General features: G+C 43.4%; 2 protein-coding genes across 18 annotated transcripts in view; one reads left to right on the top strand and one right to left on the bottom strand.

Annotated features, from left to right (window-relative positions):
* Positions 1-3,423, top strand: part of ITSN2 (intersectin 2) — a 139,248-nt gene extending 135,825 nt beyond the window's left edge. For all 6 annotated transcript variants that reach the window (XM_045549160.1, XM_045549159.1, XM_045549157.1 and 3 more), the window contains 3 exons: positions 1,051-1,134; positions 1,783-1,956; positions 2,528-3,423. In XM_045549160.1, coding sequence (XP_045405116.1) covers positions 1,051-1,134; positions 1,783-1,956; positions 2,528-2,685 — 416 coding nt within the window. In that variant the 3' untranslated portion in view covers positions 2,686-3,423. The remainder of the gene's footprint in view (positions 1-1,050; positions 1,135-1,782; positions 1,957-2,527) is intronic.
* Positions 3,424-5,455: 2,032 nt separating this feature from the next.
* Positions 5,456-21,945, bottom strand: part of FAM228B (family with sequence similarity 228 member B) — a 64,798-nt gene continuing 48,308 nt past the window's right edge. For 3 of the 12 annotated variants that reach the window (XM_045549144.1, XM_045549139.1, XM_045549138.1), the window contains exons 10-19: positions 21,616-21,754; positions 20,835-20,938; positions 18,848-18,916; positions 17,361-17,552; positions 15,478-15,558; positions 13,438-13,525; positions 13,164-13,317; positions 6,505-6,643; positions 5,861-5,923; positions 5,456-5,720 (exon numbers count right to left, since the gene is read on the bottom strand). In XM_045549144.1, the coding sequence (XP_045405100.1) occupies positions 5,559-5,720; positions 5,861-5,923; positions 6,505-6,643; positions 13,164-13,317; positions 13,438-13,525; positions 15,478-15,558; positions 17,361-17,552; positions 18,848-18,916; positions 20,835-20,938; positions 21,616-21,754 (1,191 nt within the window). In that variant the 3' untranslated portion in view covers positions 5,456-5,558. Of the gene's footprint in view, positions 5,721-5,860; positions 5,924-6,504; positions 6,644-13,163; positions 13,318-13,437; positions 13,526-15,475; positions 15,559-17,360; positions 17,553-18,847; positions 18,917-20,549; positions 20,645-20,834; positions 20,939-21,615; positions 21,755-21,945 lie in introns of those variants that run through there. The other 9 variants (XM_045549140.1, XM_045549141.1, XM_045549142.1 and 6 more) reach the window with 9 other exon arrangements.

The following is a 21,945-nucleotide window of genomic DNA, read 5'->3' as shown; positions in this document are numbered from 1 at the left end:
ATGCGCCACCATCCCCGGCTAATTTTTTCTATATATATTTTTTACTTGGCCAGATAATCTCTTTCTATTTTTAGTAGAGACGGGGTCTCACTCTTGCTCAGGCTGGTCTTGAACTCCTGACCTCGAGCGATCCACCCGCCTCGGCCTCCCAGAGTGCTAGGATTACAGGTGTGAGCCACTGCGCCCAGCCTTGGTTAGTTTTTGAACCCTTGAATGCAAAGCCTGCTTAACTAAACGTCATGTTTACCAAGATAATGCGAGTCCACTGACTTGTTTCTCTCCATATAAAAGCATTTTGAGTCCCTCCTTAAAGAGAATAAGGCCTTAAGTAACACTGAGTTCTAAGCTAAAATATTTACATATAATTGGAATAATGGTGAATAGTTTAGACTTTGGTATCTCATGTTTAAATTTGGACCTTCCCATTTAACACCTCTGAGTTGAGCACATTATAGTCCTTTCTAAGCCTCAGTTTTTCTCATTTGTAAAATGGGGAGCTACCTTATAAGGTAACTCTGCAGTTTAAATAATATAATTTATGAAAAGGTTTAGCACATGCTTAACACAAAGTAAGTATCCAATAAATGTTAGCTGCTATTAAATGCTGAACAAATACCCTGCATTATTATTTTATTAATATACTATTTGCTAGGCAGTTGAGGGGCTAATGTGAGGGTGAATAAAACAGCCCATGCTCTACAATAGCTCCTCTCTGGCAGAGGAGACAGACAGTAGCTAGGATTTCAGAGCCAGCAGGCTGGGGGATGCTCATGAGTGAAGCGTAATGGACGCACAGAGGAGGGAAGGGCTCTGGGAGGGGGAGGAGAGATTGGCCCTGGGTCTCAAAGGACCAGTGGGATGCTGATGGGCAGGGAGAGCAGGCAACAGCCCAGGGAGAGGCACAGAGCAGCCAGGCCAGGCTGTTGGGCCCAGTGCAGTGTTACAGTTTCTTAGAAGTTCAGGTCGTGAGAGCCCACAGCTTACCGTCATCGCTGTGCCATCTGCATGCTCAGAAAAGAGATTAACGTGACTTGTCTCCCTCTCTTGCAGCCCGCTCTCAAAAGACTTCCGGCATCGGGCGCCTGATGGTACATGTCATCGAAGCTACAGAATTAAAAGCCTGTAAACCAAATGGTAAATGCTGCTTTTATTCACCAGACATGGTAACTGCCTCACTCTTTGCTGATGACTCTGCTGAAAACTGAATGATGAGATGCTTTTTGTTTATTTTATTTATTTATTTTAGAGACAGGATCTCACTCTGTAACCCAGGCTGGAGTACAGTGATGTGATCACAGTTAATCTTGTACTCCTGGGCTCAAGCAGTTCTCCTGCCTCAGCCTCCCAAGTAGCTGGGACTTGGCAGGCATGAATCACCGCACCCAGCCTCAGATGCTTTTTAAAAGTCTCTATGTCTAGTGCCACCAAAATGATGATAAGCTAGTTATTGCGCCAATATTGTCACTGTGTTTCCCCATAAGTACGAACGCCTGCCTTCCTGAGTGCTTCTGCATCAAGAAAGCACAGGGCAGTTTTGCTCTGCGGGGAGCAGTCCTGGCGTTGGAGCTCAGTCACTCCCCAGGTTTCTGCTGCTGCCAGTGTTGGAGGCACAGAGACAGTGTTACTAGACCACAGGTGAACGTGGTCCCCCGGGCAGTGGCTCCTGTTAGCATGGTCTGTAGTGAGGATCATTTGGGATCCTGCTTCTGCTCAAGAACAGCCCTGTTAGTCACTTCATTTTACCTACATGCGCCACGTGTGTCTGTGGTTTGTTTTGTTCAGGAAAGAGCAATCCGTACTGTGAAATCAGCATGGGCTCCCAGAGCTACACCACCAGAACCATCCAGGACACGTTAAATCCCAAGTGGAATTTTAACTGCCAGTTTTTTATTAAGGATCTTTACCAAGATGTGCTATGTCTCACCATGTTTGACAGAGACCAGTTTTCACCAGATGGTAAGTGTAACTCCGCTAGGAGACCTGGAGGTTTTCCCGGTTTTCTAGATCCTGGAGCCTGGATCCAGGGTGCTCAGCTGTGTATCTACCCAGTGACACCTCAGGGAAATGACACAGGCCTGGGTCAGCTCACTTTGGATGCAAGTGGGTGCCCTTCCTCAGGGGCCGGGGGCAAGGGGGCCTTAGGAATGTTTCAGGTCTTTGACCCCAGTCACTACCCACACACATGATGTCAACACCATGTTCCTGGTGCATACTGAATGGATAGAACGTTCTCAGACCAGAGAGGTTTGAATTCCAACTCGGCAGCTTCTCTCACACAAATCTGTTGTCATTCTACATGTATCCATTCACAGTATCAAAGATCCATAAACCAAAAGAAGTTCGTTTGACTAAAATTTAGTTCTAATTAAAGTTATAATTGAACTTAAAAGTCATATCTAGAAAAATCCCTCTTATTTGGTATTTGAAAGTTTTATGAATCCTATTTCAGACACTCTTCCTGCTGTACTTTTTAACAATTTTATGAAGAAGAAAGACTTCTGGCTCTCATTTGATGTTTATTCACCAGATTTCCTGGGTCGTACTGAAGTCCCAGTGGCAAAAATTCGAACAGAACAGGAAAGCAAAGGCCCTGTGACCCGCCGACTGCTGCTGCACGAGGTCCCCACCGGGGAGGTCTGGGTCCGCTTTGACCTGCAGCTCTTTGAGCAGAAGACTGTCCTGTAGGGCATCTGGGATGAGGCACCAGGGGACCTGCCCCCAAGGCTGAGGCTGGAGAGTGAGAGACCGCGCCTCCCAGGCTGAGGGAGCGTCATATGGCTTCCCGCACTGGCACCTCTATTTTATTGCACACTAAATTGCTAGCGGTCTATGCAAACATCATCTTCCCTGTAATAAACCAAAACCTATAGCACAGTGCCTTGTATTAGTGTTAACATGTTCAGCTGTGTTTAGATGCCAAGGTTTCCATTTTCAGGGCTATAAAAAGTATTATGTGGAAATGAGGCATCAGACCACCAGACGTTACCACTTGGTTGAATGTGTCCACTGTGGAGTGGTTTGGTGACACTGTGACCATTCCATGCCATGTGACCTCTGCCAGGTCACAGCCACTCAGGAGGGGAGGGTTGGGGTGAAATGCTGCAGGCTCAGGGCTTGCGCAGCCTGATGCTGAAGTAGCGCCTACTTGTGCACTGAACAAAAACAGAAACTTGATCATATTTTTCCTGGTTAGATTTTATCATTCTCTGCTAAGACAATATAGTTTAAAATATAAGGGAGAAAGCTTGATTTACTTTAAATACTGTGAACTCTAATAATGTGGAAAATATTTTTCAACTTTTAAGTTTCTGAAGTATAAATTATTTATGTAAATTCCTTGTTTCGCATATTTCATAGGACATGCATCTTTAAGCTTTATCATTGCCAATATGTACAGAAAGAGAATAAAAATGTAAGTTTATGAACGTAACTTCTTTCAAAGCTTGATTGATCTACTTTCTACATGAAAGGCTCTTAAAAGGTAACTTCAGAGGTTGCTTTTAACAAAACCAAATTTCCTTTCCTGTATAGTGGGAAAAAGCAAAGACAGTGTGGGATGGGGGTCAGATGGGGTAGGATGGGGTGGGAGGGGGTTGGGAGACTTGGGGGCTCATCTTGACTCTGCCACCAGCTGCTCTGGGACTTGGTGGATCTGCCTCATGCTCCCAAGGCTTGGTTTCTTGAATAGCTAGAAGGGATGGTCTCCGAGGAGCTACACCTGACCCTGTGGAGTAGAAACCTCAGGGGTAACTTATAAGTAAAGAAATGCACAAGGGTCCAGTGACATCCCACATGTCCTTTAGCCCCAGAGGCCCTGTCTTTCCCCCATCCCCTGTCCTGTCAAAGCCACATCTATACCTGTCTGAGCTGCTTTTTGGCTTCTGAGTTTTGAAATATAAAATTTGTTTTTTGTTTTATTGTTTTTTTTTTGAGACAAGAGTCTCACTCTGTTGCCCAGGCTAGAGTGCCGTGGCATCAGCCTAGCTCACAGCAACCTCAAACTCCTGGGCTCAAGCAATCCTCCTGCCTCAGCCTCCCGAGTAGCTGGGACTATAGGCATGTGCCACCATGCCCAGATAATTTTTTCTATATATATATTTTTAGCTGTCCATATAATTTCTTTCTATTTTTAGTAGAGACGGGGTCTCGCTCTTGCTCAGGCTAGTCTCGAACTGAGCTCAAACAGTCTCCCTGCCTCGGCCTCCCAGAGTGCTAGGATTACAGGCGTGAGCCACTGCACCCGGTCAAAATTTGTTTTGAATACTGATAAAATAAGGTCTTACACACTAAGTCCCTGGATTACTGAGTAAGACTGGGCAAAGATCTGTCCTTTGAAGGGATCACTCGGTCTGCAGGAGCCCTGATTTCTAAGAAAGCAGGTCTCCAGACAGCTGGGAGACCCGGGAAGGATTCAAATGTCCCAAGTACTCAGGCCACCACCATAGCTCCTGTTTCTGTTTAAATATAATCCCTGGGCAAAGAAGGGATAGAAAACAGAATCAGTAAATTCAAATTTTAAAAACCCATGACTCATTCCAGATATTGATCCTGGGTGGGCACTGATTGGTTAAAACATAGACATAAAAGAAATAAGAGACACCACTCAACTTACGAAACCAAAACAACTGAACATACCACTTGCTTAAGGGAAAGTCTGCCTCGCTGAGCAGAGCCAACTGCTGGCCGTCCAAGGTTGGGGACACCCGCTTGCTTACGGGGAAAGCCTGGGCTGACGGATGAGGCAGGTTCAAAACCAGCTCTGGGCTTACTGGGAACCTTCGCCACAGAACAATCCTCGTGCTCCCAGGACTGAGGGGACTGCAGTCCTCACCAGGATGAACTGTGGCTGGTGCCATTCCTCCACCTCTAGATAGGTCAGCTTCAGGTCAGAGAAGCCAGCAGGATGGGATGGAGCCAGACAACTTCTATGAACCGTGGAGGATACCGAAGTCAGTGGCCCAGCAACGCTGCCACCCACTTCAACCTAGGAGCGCAGACCTGCCCCTTGAGAAGTCAAGCTCTCTCCCAGCTGAAACGTGAGCTTATTTTGTGGAGGGCGTGAGGGGGGCTGCACCCTGAGTGTCCTCAGGTCCCCCAGAAAAGACTGAGACGAGCACCTCAAGCATCTGGAAGTCTCTAAGTCCCCAGCAAGTCCTCCAGGGACTCTGCTCTCCATAACGCCACCCTCTGAAAGGAGACCCAAATCTGGACCCATACGACTGTCGTTAGAGTCTGTGAGTGACGAGAAAGCGTGCCCTGGGGGGATGAACGTGTGTCTTGACACCAGAGGGACCGACCCATGACAGAACAGGGCCCTCGAGCCGGTCACGGAGCCTCTCTGAGCACCGGCATTGGAAGAGGATAATACTATTTTGCTATTAAAACTTTTCAGTGAATACAAAATCCCTTACACAGTTCTGGCTCACAGCAGGAGGGCAATAAACAGTAACTGTTATGTGGGTATGTCTTGCAATTTATTTCCACTCTGGGGAGAGAAAACACATTTGCAGTATCCAAATGTTACACAGACACTGCAAACTCAAGTAAACCAAGCGTTATTACAAACTGTGGCCTTGCTCAGCCGCCCTCTGCAGGGAGGCCAGGTGCCTCCCCAGAACCTCTGCTGTCATTGCTCTTCTTTCCACAGGCTGGGGCCCCCATCTTCGTCGGCTGTCCCCGGGTGCCCAGGAGCGGGGTCTCTGCTGCCCGGTTCCTAAAACCTATTGACAGAAGAGAAGGGCTAAGTGCGGTGTTGGGATGAGGGGCTGGGAGGACCCTGCTGGCCCCACCCCACCCTTGGCCTCCTGCCAGGCACAGACACCCCTTTCAGGCGGGTTCCCAGACAACACTCCTGCCTCACCTCTCTCTGTTTTCTGCAACTGTCAGAGGCTTTGCAGATCTTTGAAGTCCACATAGGGCTAACCTGGGTATGGTGTGGCAGAGACGACGGGCTGTCCACAAAATGCTCCCCTGCCATCATGTTCAGACCAGCCGGAGAATACTCTCCCCTGCACCCCCGTGCCCTACAGTTAGGGACAGACGTGTGACTGGGTCCTAGCCCATGGAACATCAGAGGAAGTGACACATGCTACCTTCAGGCCTGGCCCACATACAGTCCCCAGTGCAAAGCTCATTTGTGGTCTCTTCTCTTTCCAGGGTGAGTTCTATGGGGCAACCTTGGGAGCCACGCCTTGGCAGGGCATGATCTGTCCCCTGAAAGTGGCATACAGGTCCCATATGCACCACTTTTCTGAGTTTCTCATGCAAAGTTTCCCTGCCCAGGGCCCATCAGAGCAGCAGCACTGAGCCAGGACGACCCGAGGTTTCTCCTGCCCCCTCCTGCTCACTCCCTTCTCAGGCCACCGCCGCCTCTGCCCTCTGAGCCCATCTGAGAGGGTGCAGGGGGAGCGCTGTGGCAGTGGCTCAGAGGCTAGCACCAGTGGGTCTCTGGGCGTTGTAAAGCTGTGTGCCCCAGCCCTGCCCCCAGGCCTCTGCCCACCACACCTTCTTTCCATCCCCTTTGTCCGGACTCAGCTTTGAGGAGTGGAACTGCCTCTCAAAAGCAGCCTGACTTAGGTCAGTAGTCTTTCTCTCTTTCTCTTTTCTCTTTTGGTTCTTTTCCGCACAGATGAGCTTTTCAGGACTGCAAAGAAAAGTTGAAAACATTATTCCCACTCGGCACAAACTGAACTGTACCGTTCAATAATTTTGGGAAATTAATGATCTTAATACTCACTTTATGAAAAGGAAAGACTGACTACACATCACTAGTGGCTGTCCCTCAATCCATCTGCCCCACCCACACCCCTGCTGGCACAACCCTCAGGGAGGCGGTGACTCCTGGGACCCCTCTCCAGGCTAAGCACCTGGTCCAGAACCTCCATCCCTACAGTTGTAATTGTGACAAAGGGGCTTCCAGGCAGCCTGAGTGCTCAAAGCAGAAAGGCAGGATGGCCATCCAGTTTCCAACACAGGCACAAGAAAGCAGTGAAAGCCAGTGTGCAGAGAAAGAGAATGAAGCAGGTTCATAAAGAGAAGCAACAGTGAGAGCCACATGTTTCCCACAAGGTAGGGACTGGCCTCTTGGTCCCTCAAGCAGCCTGGTTTTCTTCCTGGCTGTGGCTTCCATGATATACTGGTGCGTTCTAACATTTTTAGCCCCTCTCCCCATTTGTTTTCATTTGAGAAAGATTCTGTTTTTGGCGATCAAATTGTCTCTGACTAATGTAGCCAAAGTCCTTTTCTTACTTCATCAAACAGCCATGTGAGGCCCCCTCTCAGAGGGTTCTGCCCTGGGAAGCCCAGCGCTATCTAGGGAAATAAGCCTTCTCTTGTCTTCCTTCATTTCTTCATCCAACAAACCATTATTCATCCTCTACTATGTTCCAGCTGAGTCCTGGAACACCATGATAACCTCAAGGAACTTGCTGGAGGAAAGGGGAGGGAGGTGGTGACGTCGAGTTCTAGTTCCCTCTGACAATTGCCCCTCTTGCCTGCATTGGCAACCCGGCGGCTCGGGGAATTATAAACATGCTGACTTGTGGTTAATAAATATTTCTTTTTTTGTTTTTATTTATTTATATATTTATTTATTTTATTTCAGCACATTATGGCGAATAAATATTTCTTTTCTTTAGGGAGATGGGATTTTTCAAGATGAAGCCTGAAAGAGTGGTAGGGACCAGGTAGTGCCTTATGTGCTATGTTACGGCCCCTGGACTTCACTGTAAACACTGCGGGGAGGAGACCAGATTGAAGCAGGAAGGCCAGTGAGGTGCTGTGTGACAGCAAAGGCAGAGGAGCCAGAGAGGGGAGATGAAGGAAACAAAGCAAAATAAAGCCTTTGTCTTCTTGGGGAATAGGAGTTATATAATTACTGATGTTTAAAACAATGTTTGTTGAAATTGATAAAGAAACTATGAAACCAGAAACAGAACATGAAACTTCCAAATCACTAGGTGAAACAGACACAAAGTCACTGTCTACTCCAACAAAACTCAGGATGGGGGATAAAAAGGAAAGGAGCATAACAGGACTTCCACTTTTGCATGGAATATAGAAGTTTACACATGTTAAAAATGCTGCAGCAGTAAGTAGAAAACACCAGAAAATTTACCCCAAAAATCGATAATTTTAAAGTCATTGGATAGCTGTAGAAACAATTCCAGCGAGGGGAGAGTCCCTTCAGTAATGAGTTGACAATGTCTGGCTCTTTCCTCCTCTCACTCTGGGAGCATTTCAAATGCCAGATTCCAATGTCAAGTACCAGGGTAGGGACTGATTGCTTTCTACTCCCAGTATCTTTGGTAGAGTTTTTCTCCTGGGGCCTGATTGATGCCTGGCAGTTGGACATTTTAATCTTGTTTTCAGCATCTCCCTCCCACCGATAGGTAAGTCAAACAGTGTACTTGGTTCCCCAATGGGGGCAGAAACTCTCCAGGCCCCTGAGTATACACAGCATTCCCCAAAACCTATTTGAAAAAGCACCAATCAGAAATTCTAGAACTGTAAAATAAAGTAACTAAAATTAAGAACTCAAGGGATGTTTCACCAACATATTATTAGACACAGCTAAAGAGATAATAAAATATCTGGAATCAAATATAGACAGACAAAAAAGATGGAAAATATACAAAAAAGGGGAAGAGACAGAGAGGATACAGTGAGAAAATCTAAAATATGTTTAACTGGAGTACCCAAAAGAGAGGAAAGGAGAACATGGCAGGTAACAGAGAAAATGACTGAGAACTTTCTGAAACTAATTAAAGATATCAACCTACAGATACAAGAAGACTCATGAATTCCAAGTAGGATAAATATAAAGAAATCCACATCTAGAAGCATCATATAAAACTACAGAAAATCAAAGACAACAAGAAAGTCTTTAAAGCATCCAGAGGAAAAAGACAAATTACCTTCAAAGGAACAACAGCAAGCCTAGTAGCTGACTTCTCAATTGAAAGAATAAAAGACAAGATATATTTTGAAAGAAAATAACTGCCAACCTAGCATTCTTAGTCCTGTGAAAACATCCTTTCAGAATGAAGGTGAAATCTGAAAAGGCTGCATACTGTATGATTCCCACCATATGACATCCTATAAAAAGCAAAACGATGGAGACAGTAAAAAGATCAGTGTAGTTGCCAGAGGTGGCAGGGAGGGAGGGATGAATGGGCAGAACACACATGAGTTTTAGGGCAGTGAAACTATTCTGTATGATATTATAATGGTGGATACACGTCATTGTATATTTGTCAAAACCCATAGAATGTACAACACCAAGAGTGAACCCTAATGTAAACCATGGACTTTGGGTGATAATGTCAATGTAGTTTCATCGATTACAACCAATGTACCACTGTGGTACAGGATGTCGATAGTGGGGGTTGTGTATGTGTGGGGACAGAAGGTACATGGAACTCTCTAGGCAATTTCCACTCAATTGTGCTGTGAACAATAAAGATTATTAACTATAAAAAAAAGAATAAAAGTGAAATACAGACATTTTAAAGCAAACAGAATCTGAGAGAGTCTTCATGAGCAGATGCACACTTAAGGAAACTGTAAATGGTATTTCTTTGTTGTTTGTTTGTTTGTTGTGAGGTACATACATGAGGCCTAGAATGTTCTCCAGAAGTTGAGAACAAAAAAGAGAGAGAGAGAGAGAGAGAACAAGTATGGCAAAATGTTGATGGTTGTTGAACCTGGGTGATAGGTACATAAGAATCTGCTGTATTCTCTCCATTCAATATATTTTGAAATGTTTATAATAAAGTATTTATTAATAAAAAATAGATCAGTGTAATTTTCCACATAAACAAAGGAAGAAAAATCATAATCATTTCAATAACTGTAGAAAAACTTAATATAATTCCAAATCTACTCATGACATCTTAAAAAATAACTCACAGCAAACTAGGAATACAGATGAACTTCCTTAATTTACTAATGGAGATCTAAAAATAACGTACAGCACAGTAAAACCTGAAAGCTTTCTCTCTGAGTTTCAGAATGATACAAGGAAGCCCACTATCACCACTTTAATTCCACTTTGTGCCAGAGATCCTGATTGTTACTATAAGGCAAGGAAAAGAAAGAAAAGGTATAAGGAATAGAAAGCAAGAAATAAAACTCTCATTATTAGCATATAATATTGATTGTGTATGTAGGAAATCCAGAAGACCCTATAGATAAAATATTAGAATTAGTAAAGTACAGCAAGGCTGCCAAATAAAAAATCAATATACAAAAGCAGGGCCAGGTGTGGTGGCTCACGCCTGTAATCCTAGCACTCTGGGAGGCCGAGGCGGGAGGATCGCTCGAGGTCAGGAGTTCGAGACCAGCCTCAGCAAAAGCGAGACCCCTTCTCTACTAAAAATAGAAAGAAATGATTTGGACAGCTAAAAAATATATATAGAGAAAAAATTAGCCGGGCATGGTGGTGCATGCCTGTAGTCCCAGCTACTCGGGAGGCTGAGGTAGGAGGATCGCTTGAGCCCAGGAGCTTGAGGTTGCTGTGAGCTAGGCTGACGCCACAGCACTCTAGCCCAGGCAACAGAGTGAGACTCTGTCTCAAAATATATATATATATATATACACAAAAGCATTTTATTTCTATACATTGACTTCAAATAGCTAGAAAATAAAATTACATATAATAGTAACAAAATATAAACAAGTAGAAATAAATCTAACCAAAAATCTACAAGGCCTTTAGACATGATTTCTCATCCATAGTGTTTATTGACATTTGGAGCTGGGTAATTCTTTGTTGTAGGATATTTAACGGCATCCCTGCCCTCTGACCACTAGATGCCTGTAAAGCCCCACTCCCCTGACAATCAGAAATGTCTCCAAACAATGCCAGGGCAGCATGAGTCCTGATTAAGAACCACTCCTTGCTGGGCATGGTGGCTCACACCTGTAAGTAATCTCAACAACTTGGGAGGCTGAGGCAGGAGGATTACTTGAGCCCAAGAGTTTAAGGTTGCAGTGAGCTATGATTATGCCACTGTACTCCAGCCTGGGCAACGAGCAAGACCCTATCTCTTAAAAAACAAAACAAAACAAAAACAAACCAACCAACCCAAAATGAACTACTCCTTTACATGAAATAAAATAAGACTCAAATTAATGGAGAGCTATATCATATGCATGGATCAGAGGACTCAAAACTGTAAAGATGTCAGTTCTTCCCAAAGTGATGTACAGATTCAAAGCAATTCAAATCAAAACCTCAAGTATTTGTTTTTGGATTTATGTGTCTATCTATATGAAACTTGAGCTCATTATAAAATTTATAGGAGGAATTGTTCTATCAAGTATCAAAACTCATTAAAAAGCTATAGTGAGCTAATAGGCCAGAATAGAGAACCCAGAAATTAAGTACATGTAAGGGCACTTAATTTGTATCAAAAGCTGCAATGCAGAGCAGGAGGGAAATGATGATATTTTCAATAAACAGTACTGAGGAAAAAATAAAACTGGGCCCCATACACAATTTACACAAAAAGCAATTCCAATTGGATTATAAACCTAAACTTAAAAAGCAAAACTATAAAGCTATAAACGTTCTGGAAGAGACATTTTAATATATAATAAGATATATAAAATGCACTATAGGGCCGGGCGCGGTGGCTCACGCCTGTAATCCTAGCCCTCTGGGAGGCCGAGGCGGGTGGATCGCTCGAGGTCAGGAGTTCAAGACCAGCCTGAGCAAGAGCGAGACCCCGTCTCTACTAAAAATAGAAAAGAAATTATCTGGCCAACTAAAAATATATATAGGAAAAAAAAATTAGCTGGGCATGGTGGCGCATGCCTGTAGTCCCAGCTACTCGGGAGGCTGAGGCAGTAGGATCGCTTCAGCCCAGGAGTTTGAGGTTGCTGTGAGCTAGGCTGACGCCACGGCACTCACTCTAGCCTGGGCAACAAAGTGAGACTCTGTCTCAAAAAATAAAAAAAATAAAAAAAAATAAAATGCACTATAATGTATAAAAAGCACTAATTATAAAGGAAAAGAAATATAAACTGGACCATATTAAAATCAAGAATATCTATCCATCAAAAACATCATTAAGAAAAATAAAAATGCAATCTCCAAAATAGAAAAAGATACTTACAGGACATATAAGTGAAAAAAGGTTTACAGTCAAACTATATAAGGAATACCTACAAATCAATAAGAAAGACAAACAACCCAACTGAAAAAAATGACGAAAGTGTTGAACAGATACTTCTCAAATGAGGAAACCCAACAGCCAATAAAGATATTAGAGTAACCCAGTCTCATTGGTAATCAGGAAAAGGCAATTGTGCAGCCATCAGTTCTACTCAAATGACAACGTCTACCATAGCAAAGGTCAAGGAGAACGTAAAACAACAGTATTTCTCATGCATGCTGACGGGAGTGTCAGCTGAAACAGCCTCTCTGGAAAACAGCTGACCATTATCCTATGACCCAGCCAACTCCACTCTTAGGTATACACCCTACGAAATGTGGCTTGTGGGAGCCAAAATACCTGCAACGGATTGTTCATAATAGCCAAAACATGGAAACAACCCAAATGTCCACCAACAGTGGATTGGTTAAATAAATGATGTCATAGTCACACAACAGATACTACAGAAAACAGAAAGTACTACACTGGAGCTATACGCAACAGCATGAATGCATCTGAAAAGTGTAACGGGGAGCAAAAGCAATCAGTCACACGCGGAATTGTACCCTTACACACTTACAACAGATGAATTGTATGGTACGTAAATTATATCTTGATAAAGATTTTTTTTAAATGTCAGTCACAAAAGAATGCTTTAAGTTTCCATTTATATGAAATTAAAAAATATGCAAAATAAACTATTAATATATTAGTTGCTAACACCACAGAAAAAATAAGGAAGTGAACATTTACAAGAGTGAAGATGGCTCTGGAGCAGGGAGGATACTGTCATCAGGAGAGAGCCCTTTCTTGACCTGGGTGGCAATTTCACAGGACTGGCTAGGGGATTTGCTGTCTGTTTACATATATTTCCCAAAACAAAGGTGATGCTAGTAGTAACAATAAAACTATAAACCACTAAAAAAAATGTGACTAGTTATAACATCTTCATTAGGAAATAAACTAAACTGCAAATTAAACAAATGTTTGCTTGCTCATCTGTACCTGCATTTACTGGGGGTTTTACTTCTGGGTCTCACGGAGGCTTTATGCCACTCTCTTGGAATCTCGCTGTGTAGAGTGAAACTGAACTGGGGTAGTCGGGCAGGCAGCCTGGCCTTCTCTATTTCTTTAAGTTCTTTTGTGGAATATCGTTTTCCTACAAGAAGATAAAAAATCTAAATCAACACTCTTAAAGATAATTCCAGTTGCTCTTGGAGTAGGCAATCACTTGACAATTAGCAGTCTCAAAAGACGAAGCCCAGTGATCACAAAGCACCTGTCACATACTGAAGACTAGCTCTCTTCTCTTCATCCACCTCTTGCTGTCTTTGAAACAGAGGATCACAAAGTGGTGACACTGTAACCTACAAGAAAAATGAGACTCTTAGAGGCCCCAAGTATAGTTTGTATTAAACTTTAAAAATCTGTCCTAAGCATTCAAGTATGGTCTTACTGGATACCAAAGCAGCTAAGAATAAAGATCCATGAATAATGTCACTCCACAGAGCAGTGGAAAGGTAAATATCACCTGTCTCAGATGAGGATCCCTCACAGAGCCTAAACAGCTGAATGGGTGGAGGAAGAGACATGCTTCTGCTCGGGGTTCTACTGTATCATTGCATCAGTCAGTAAGTATTTGTGATGCCACTGCGTGCCACATCCAGATTAGGACCTGTCCTCGAGGATCTCTTGGTCTAGAACAGCCTAGTCATATGGAATGGCAATCTAGTCATGAGAGGAGTCAGCTCAGGACACTTTAGGAGCATGAGGCAGTGTTCCTGACCCGGCCTTGGAGGAAGAACACCTCCTGGGGAAGCTGACTGGTCTTTAAGGACTTGTGAGAACAGAACAGCAGGTGACCAGAAGTAGGAGTTTGTGTCAAAGGGATGTACAGAGGTTATGGAGAAAGTTTTTTCTTCCTACCCCTTCTGATTATAAGACTTAGGCCCGGTGCAGTGGCTCACGCCTGTAATCCTGCTACTCTGGGAAGCCAAAGTGGGAGGATCACTTGAGGTCAGCAGTTTGAGGCCAGCCTAAGCAAGAGCGAAACTCCGTCTCTACTAAAAATAGAAAAATTAGCCAGTCATGGTGGTGCATGCCTGTAATCCCAGCTACTCAGGAGGCTGAGGCAGGAGGATCACTTGAGCCCCAGAGTTTGAGGTTGCTATGAGCTAGGCTGACACCACGGCACCCTAGGCCAGGCAACAGAGTGAGACTCTGTCTCAAAAAAAAAAAAAAAAAACTTCGAGAGACTATTTTTTCCCCTTCTTAATTTCCCCCACAGCATGTCGCCCAATGCTGGGCCCTAAGCACTATTAATAGATAAGCAATTACTGAATAACCAAGGCAGCATAACATGTGCTGCCTCCCACCAATGAGAGTCTGCTCATAACCAAAAGAGCCTTTTGATCTTCATATTAAGGATCTGGCTTGGTTTTCTGAGAGAAGCAAAATAAACCACTTCTCTCTTTAGACCCAAACATAATTTTTAAAAATTAATAATATCAGGTGGCTATATCTGCTACACAGGCACAAAAAACCAAAACCTACATTTCTCAATTTTAACTCATATATTAGCAGTTTAAAAATTTGAAGACTTGGCCAAGCACAGTGGCTCACGCCTGTAATCCTAACACTCTGGGAGGCCGAGGCAGGAGGATCGTTTGAGCTCAGGAGTTCGAGACCAGCCTGAGCGAGAGCAAGACCCCGTCTCTACTAAAAATAGAAAAATTAGCCAGGTGTCATGGTGCGCACCTGTAGTCCCAGCTACTCGGGAGGCTGACGCAGAAGGATCTCTTGAGCCCGGGCATTGGAGGTTGCTGTGAGCTAGGCTGACGCTACGGCAACAGAGTGAAACTCTGTCTCAAAAAAAAAAAAAATCTGAAGACTCATTATAAGCTCAACTATTAGCTCTTCTGAGCAGCTTTTCCTGACAATCCCTCCTATACCTCTAGTGGAAAGGTGCTCTCTCCTGAGTCCCATGATCCCTGCCCTGACTCATATGACACAAGTGATACACTCCACCACACTCACTGTCCACATCTCTCTCTCCCTCTTGTGCTTTAAGTGTGTTGAATGGGAGTGAATGAATGAATGAAGGAACAAATTATCACACACATGCATGCCTTGTTCACAATGTAAATTTCCTTCAGAGTCCAATAGGAACTTTGGGTTCCTATTTTAAAACTCAGGAGAAATGCTTTTGTGGACTTTTTTAATGAACAGAGAATAACTACAAGACTTCTAAGATGACTAGGTTTTCCCCAACTCCAGAGCTCCGAAGAATAAACAAATATAAGGAATAAACCTACTCTACCTTTCCACAGTTTGGGTTCTTTTTCTTCATGTAAAAAGGATCACATACTTCAGGATCATAATGTTCTCCAGATGCGATTTCCTTTAGGAAAAAAAGACACACTTTAGAGCAAATCACTACATACAAACTGCTTTGCAAGATTCATAAAAGCCAAATATTTCATTCCATTTTTATATAAAACCATAGCTGCAAAGGGTTAGAAGAAGCCTCAGAAGTAATTTAGACTCAGTGAGACTCCACCACCTTCTGAGAGAGGTAATCATTTGGCTTTAGTACCAAGTCATCCATGAGCCTTAGTTCGAGAACTTTCTGCTCCATGAGGCAGACATTTTTTTGGTCACTTTAACCACTAGAAAGTTTGTCCTTAGATTGAGTTTAAACCTGCCTTGTAACTTCCAGGTGCAGATACTAGTCTAACTACGTTAGCTGTAAGTCTGCCTTTTAACATTTAAAGATTTCATTCCTCCTCATGTCTTCCCTTCCTCTGCCAAATACCCTACTTCTTTCCGCTTTTCCTCCTGTGAACTGCTGTCAAGATTCCACCCTCTTCTAAAGGTTCTGCAACTGGCAAGTGTCCCCTCCACAGTGTGACATCAGGAGTGACGGGATAAGGACTGGGTAGACCAGGACTTTGATGCTGCCCACTCTGAGCACAGCTTCTCTTAATACAGCCTGACAGCTCAGACATTTTCTTGGAAGCCAGCTCACAGGGTTGACTCACGCTAAATTTACTGTCATTTACAATCACTTGGATTTCAACACATGCCATTTCTAAGGCGTGGCCTCCCCATCCTACACTTGTGCAATCACATTTCTGGACACAACTGTAAGAATTTGCACTTGGGTTTCAAAGAGATCTGGATTCAATCTTGAGCTCTGCCTCCTAGGGTGTTTAGGAAGAAGTATTTAAGGTACATATTCAGAAATTTTGCTCAGTAAATATACTTAAAATGCTCTAATCCAGCTAAACTACTCTAAATCACTAGTAAATATTAACAGCTGGGGTGGGGTGCTGGCGGGATCCTGTAGTACACACCTAAAGCCAACATATTTAAATTTGGTACTGCAAATAGGTGGCCTAAATTCCAAAAGAGAGTCCTGACCTCAAAATTAAAACAAAAAGAATCTTCAAAATAAGAAACTAAATTTTATTGTTTTGTAAAAGCAAACAGAAGCACAGAGTATAGAAACTGTTAGTCCCTACACCTAATGGTCAGGTAACCCTGCAGCCATCAGAGCCATCTCCCCTGCCCCCTTCTACTACAGAGAGTAAGTAGAAAGCTGCACAATCTCTTTCCTGGCCCTGCTTACAGCTGGGACTTGCTGTGTGAGCCAGTTGTGGCCAATAAGACCTGAGGGAGAGTTGGCTAGGGACGTCTGGGGACTCTTTTTGCTTCCTGATCAAAGGAACAGGGTAAAAGAAGAGCCTCCTGGCACCATTCCTGGCCCCTTCGTCCTAATTTGAATGCAGACCTACTACCTGGAGCTGTAAGCAACCATCAGGCAACTGTGAGAATGACGGGGATAAATTGAAAATGCTGAGGACAGCAGACTAGAATAATAAAAAAAAACCTTGACATTGTTATGCTGCCAGATCCCACCATGAGACCACCCACCCCTCAATTTCTTGTTAGGTAAATAATAAATAAATGCTTTATGATTTAAGGCACTGTTATTTTATTAACATTTACCTAAAAGCATTCCTGATAAATCCAGTTCCAGATCAATACTCCTATCCCTTCCACTTGAAACTCCAGGCTTAAGAATGCAGTATTACAGTTCAATTAATTCATCTTAAATACAAAAATAAGCTTGGGACTATTTGCATAACCAGTAAAATATTCAGATTACACTTTATTTAAACTAAAACAAATTCACCATACCGTTTTACTTGTGTGCTTTAAATAACATTCAAAATTCTCTTGTTTCATTTTTTCAGGCCCTCTATACGAAATTACTTTTTCTATAATTCTCTGCTGAAGAGGCTCTGCAACATTTACCACCCGTTTTTTATACAACATCTCTTTTCTTCTTTCCTTAAAAGTATCCAGATGCTGAAAATATTTATCCAATCTCTAATGAAGTAATACAAACAAGGAAAATAAATTATTAAGAAATTTTTCATTTATTGTCATTTAAATAAGGAAGATAAAACACTTGTCCCTACTTATAAGCTCTCAGTCACATTCAGGTTACAAAGTCCTAGTATCAGGTGAAGCACAGAATAAAGTTCGGTAAGAGGGGCCAGGTGCGGTGGCTCACGCCTGTAATCCTAGCACTCTGGGAGGCCGAGGCAGGCGGATCATTCGAGCTCAGGAGTTCGAAACCAGCCTGAGCAAGAGCCAGACCCCCGTCTCTACTAAAAAATAGAAATTAGCTGGACAACTAAAAATATATAGAAAAAGCTAGCCGGGCATGGTGGCGCATGCCTGTAGTCCCAGCTACTCGGGAGGCTGAGGCAGTAGGATCGCTTAAGCCCAGGTGTTTGAGGTTGCTGTGGGCTAGGCTGACGCCACAGTACTCTACCCCAGGCAGCAGAGTGAGACTCTATCTTAAAAAAAAAAAAAAAAAAAAACAAAGTTCAGTAAGAGAACCTGAGACCACAAAGCAGAAAGAACTCAAAGTTCTAAACCACAACTGTGCCTTCAGATTAAACTGCACCTAACTCATGAATCAGATTAAACCATTCCTAATTCATGAAATCCTTGCTTCTTTTTAAAGATTTCATAGCATTCCTTGATCACTCAATCCACATCTGGTTTTCATTGTCAGGAAAGTCTGTGACAAAATTGGTAGAGTAGAAAGAACACTAGACTTGCTTTGACACCTCTCTCTGATCAATAAAAGGAGGGTAATCCCACCTACCTCTTTGGGTGCTCAAATGAGAATATATGTACACTTCTGTCATAAATTGTAAATACAAATGTCAAAGTACTATAATACCTTCTTTCTCATTGAAATTAACCCCCTCTTAAGCTTATTGATTCCACAGTGAGTATCAGTTACTTCTTGGTCATTAACCTTAAATACTAATTCATTTCTGGTGGTTTTATATAGCCCCACTGTAATGTGGAAACATACGAGAACGAGGTAAGTTTTAGTAGGAAAGAATTTCTATTCAGAACCAGGACAAATGGGAGCAGTTAGAACAATTTCCCAGATCCCTTCAGGACAGATCCAAGTAGGATTTACGACTTCTTAGCGATCCTGCAAGGAGGTGGCACAATCTCAGATCTACATAGTATTATACATACAAGTACTCATTTTGCAGAGGAGCCTCATTCTTCCTGCAAAATGAGGCTCTTTGACATGGTGACATCACTCTTGTTCTCCTAGAACACCCTTAGAATAGTCTATAGTCAATTCTTACCTTCACAACATAATTTTCTCTAAATAATATTGCATGTACAGCTTCATCAATGTTTTTTCTAGCCAATACCTAAAATTACAGAATTGAATATTAGGATATAAATCCTGAAGAAATAAACTAGAATGACAAAACTCAGTGTATTTTACCAATAATTTTAGCGTAAATCTACTGTCTGTATCTTAAAGTATATTTTGTAAATTTGTATTATGGAAAATTTAAAAAACTACTTTCCATGAACCATTCGCCAATGTTCAACAATTATCAACTCAGGGTCAATCTTACTTCATCTAAATCCCTACCATTTTTCAGCCATCCACCCGGACAAACCCCTGACGTTATATCATTAAATCCTATGTTTTAAACTACAAAGCAGCTTACTAATTAAAGGGATTCTCCACAAAATGAATCCTCTTTTCATTCATACATTCATTCATTCATTAGGGATGTTTTAAAGGGCCCTTGAAGCTTTCTGTCTTCTGCTAGGTCTCTTCATAAGTCAAAACAACAGAAAGTTCGATTTAGTTCAACCAGTCCAGAGTCTCAGAGCTAGTTTGTGTTAGCTCCTGGTCTCCTACAGATACTCTCTCACATCTGGGGACTTACTGTTTCCATTATGAGTCTGGGTAAAGCTGATGCACTTAAATCCCCACTTTACGGCTTTTTCAGTTAGAACGCTATGAACTGATCTACAGCTTTTGTTCTTACGGGACTAAGTAGGAACAAATGAAAAGGCAATAAAATTCCAGGATCTGGAAGAGATACACTATTACCTAAAAAAAATTATCTCTAGTGAAAAATGACACAGGTTCTTAGAACTATGTTATTTAGTCTATCTCTGGCTCTTCTTTCTGTTCTGCCACACTGAATGCATCAAAACAAATTAAACTGCAAACTCAAATACCAAATCTGTGAAAGAGAAATCTCAAAAAGAAGAGTTGTGTTTTTACCCATATATTTGATAGCCTCACGTGAAATCTAAAATAATATTCAAACAGCTACTCGGGTCTTTTCCAAAACAAAGCTCTCTTTATAACATAAACAGAACCTTGCTTATTTAAAACCTTCTCACACTTATTCGAAGATGGCAACTGAAAAAGTATGTAAAACAATTAAACATGTTTCCTGATTCTACGATATAATTTTAGAATCAATCTATTTATTTGAAGAGGTAGGAAACACACATATTTACAAGCATCTTGGGAAATTTTTTTTTTTACACATTCTAGTAAGATTGTTAGCAAATGTTATATACACTCGGTGTACTGTGTCAGATTCTCAATCTTTTTTTGTTTAAAAAGTTTTTGTCTTCGATGGCTCCTTCTTCCTAATTTTGCCAGAAAATATAAGAAAGATGTTATGACTTGTAGCAGCTCTCCGAAACCTACCGCTCTCTGTGCACACACATACACAAATTGTCTCACTACTCTGCCACCACCACAAAAGGCAAAATAAAGGAAATTTCCAAGAGTTTTTTGTTTGTTTACAGCGGGGCAAATCATAGGATCATACAAAACAATGAAATTTTCTTTATGAGAAAATCATTCCCAGACGCTGAAGTGTAAAGAACTAACTGGCTTGTCCCGCAGGGCGAGCTGGGGTCCCTGCTTTTACCTGCTCGGCCCGTCAGGCTGGCGACAAGAAACCCTCTCGGCCAAACCTGATTCCGGCCGTTCCCAGGCAACTAATGCTTTCGCGCGCTTACCAGGGGCGGGGAACCTGCGGCCTTCTGATTTCAAAATTGTTCTTTTTTAAGCACCAAAGAAGGCAAGAAACGCTTCGTCTTCCTCTGCTGCAGCCCTTTGAATAGAAGGATTTGTTCTGTAAAATTTGGATTCAGTCAAAAGGCTGCACTTACGGACCTAAGGCCGCAGCTTCCCCACCGATTCTGGGAACACACGCGTGATTAAGGCAAAATATTAACAGTTCCTAAACTCGAGGGTTATGTCCTACCGCCAATATGACGTCGCAAAGTGCCACGTTATTTTACCTCCATTAAAGAAACTGACTCGGGCTCCGGCCATTCTTTTAATTTTTCTGGCCCGAAGTGTCCCTCAGAGTTCGCAGTCTTCGTGGCAGCCATAGGTAGAAGCCCTGAGGGGAGAAAGAGTGAACTGAGGAGACGGTCGGACGGTTGCCCTCGAGACCGCGGGGCCTTTGGGCTCAGACGGCGGTTTGAACGCTCGCCCGGCCCTTCCTAGCGCAGGCGAGTCCGACCACGAAGCCAGGGCTCTCCAGAGGGGTGGTCGCCCCTCCCCCCCCGCAGGGACCGGGGGTGGAACGCGGCCCGCCTGGGCGAGCCCGCCGGGCCTCAGCCCGGGTCGCGGCCCTCACGAGGGCGAGGTCGCCGGCCGGGCCGCAGCTGGCCGAGGGGCTGCCGCCGGGCCAGCTGCGGGGTGGTCGCGGGCTCGCGCTCCGCCCCGGCTCGGCGGGGGCTGCGCCGCGGCCGCGTCTCGGGGCAGCGCTCAGGGCCCCAACGTCAGGCGGGTGCGGGCCGCGCCACCGCGACGCCAGCGGGACGGTCCCGGGAACGGAAAGGGAACAATTTTGTTTCACAATAAATTAAAACGCCGCGTTTAAGCCGAGCCCCTGTAACCTCGACCGTCGCTATGCGTGTCCCCGCCCGGCCGCGGGCGGCGCGCTCGGCGGCGCCCGTTCCCCGGGGCCCAGGCCGGCGCACGGGCCGGCAACCGCCCGCTTCTCCGCCACCCTCCGTTTGGATTTTTTTAAACAAATCGAGGGCACGTACACCAATACGAAAGAGAATTTACCGTTTGCTTGTAAGATTGAGGGCGAGAATTTAAAGAGGAATGATTTTGAGCGAAGTAGCTGGCCACTTTTTGATACTTCCCATTGGACGCTACAGTTGCAACAGATGGACCTTGTTGGGTTCTGATTTGAAGAATCCAACTATTAAAAACATTAGGGACAATAAGGAAAATATGAAACACTGACTAAATATTTAATGATATCTAGGAATTACTGTTAATATTTTAAGGCATAATGGATTGTGATGTTTTTACAAAGGAGTTACATACTGAAATATTAATATATAAAAATGACACATTTGAGATTTGCTTCAAAGTAATCCAGTAGGTGGG

This window comes from Lemur catta, chromosome 4 (genome assembly GCF_020740605.2).
Source record: "Lemur catta isolate mLemCat1 chromosome 4, mLemCat1.pri, whole genome shotgun sequence".
In the NCBI taxonomy this organism is placed as follows: domain Eukaryota; kingdom Metazoa; phylum Chordata; class Mammalia; order Primates; family Lemuridae; genus Lemur; species Lemur catta.
This window is presented reverse-complemented; position numbering and strand designations above follow the sequence as displayed.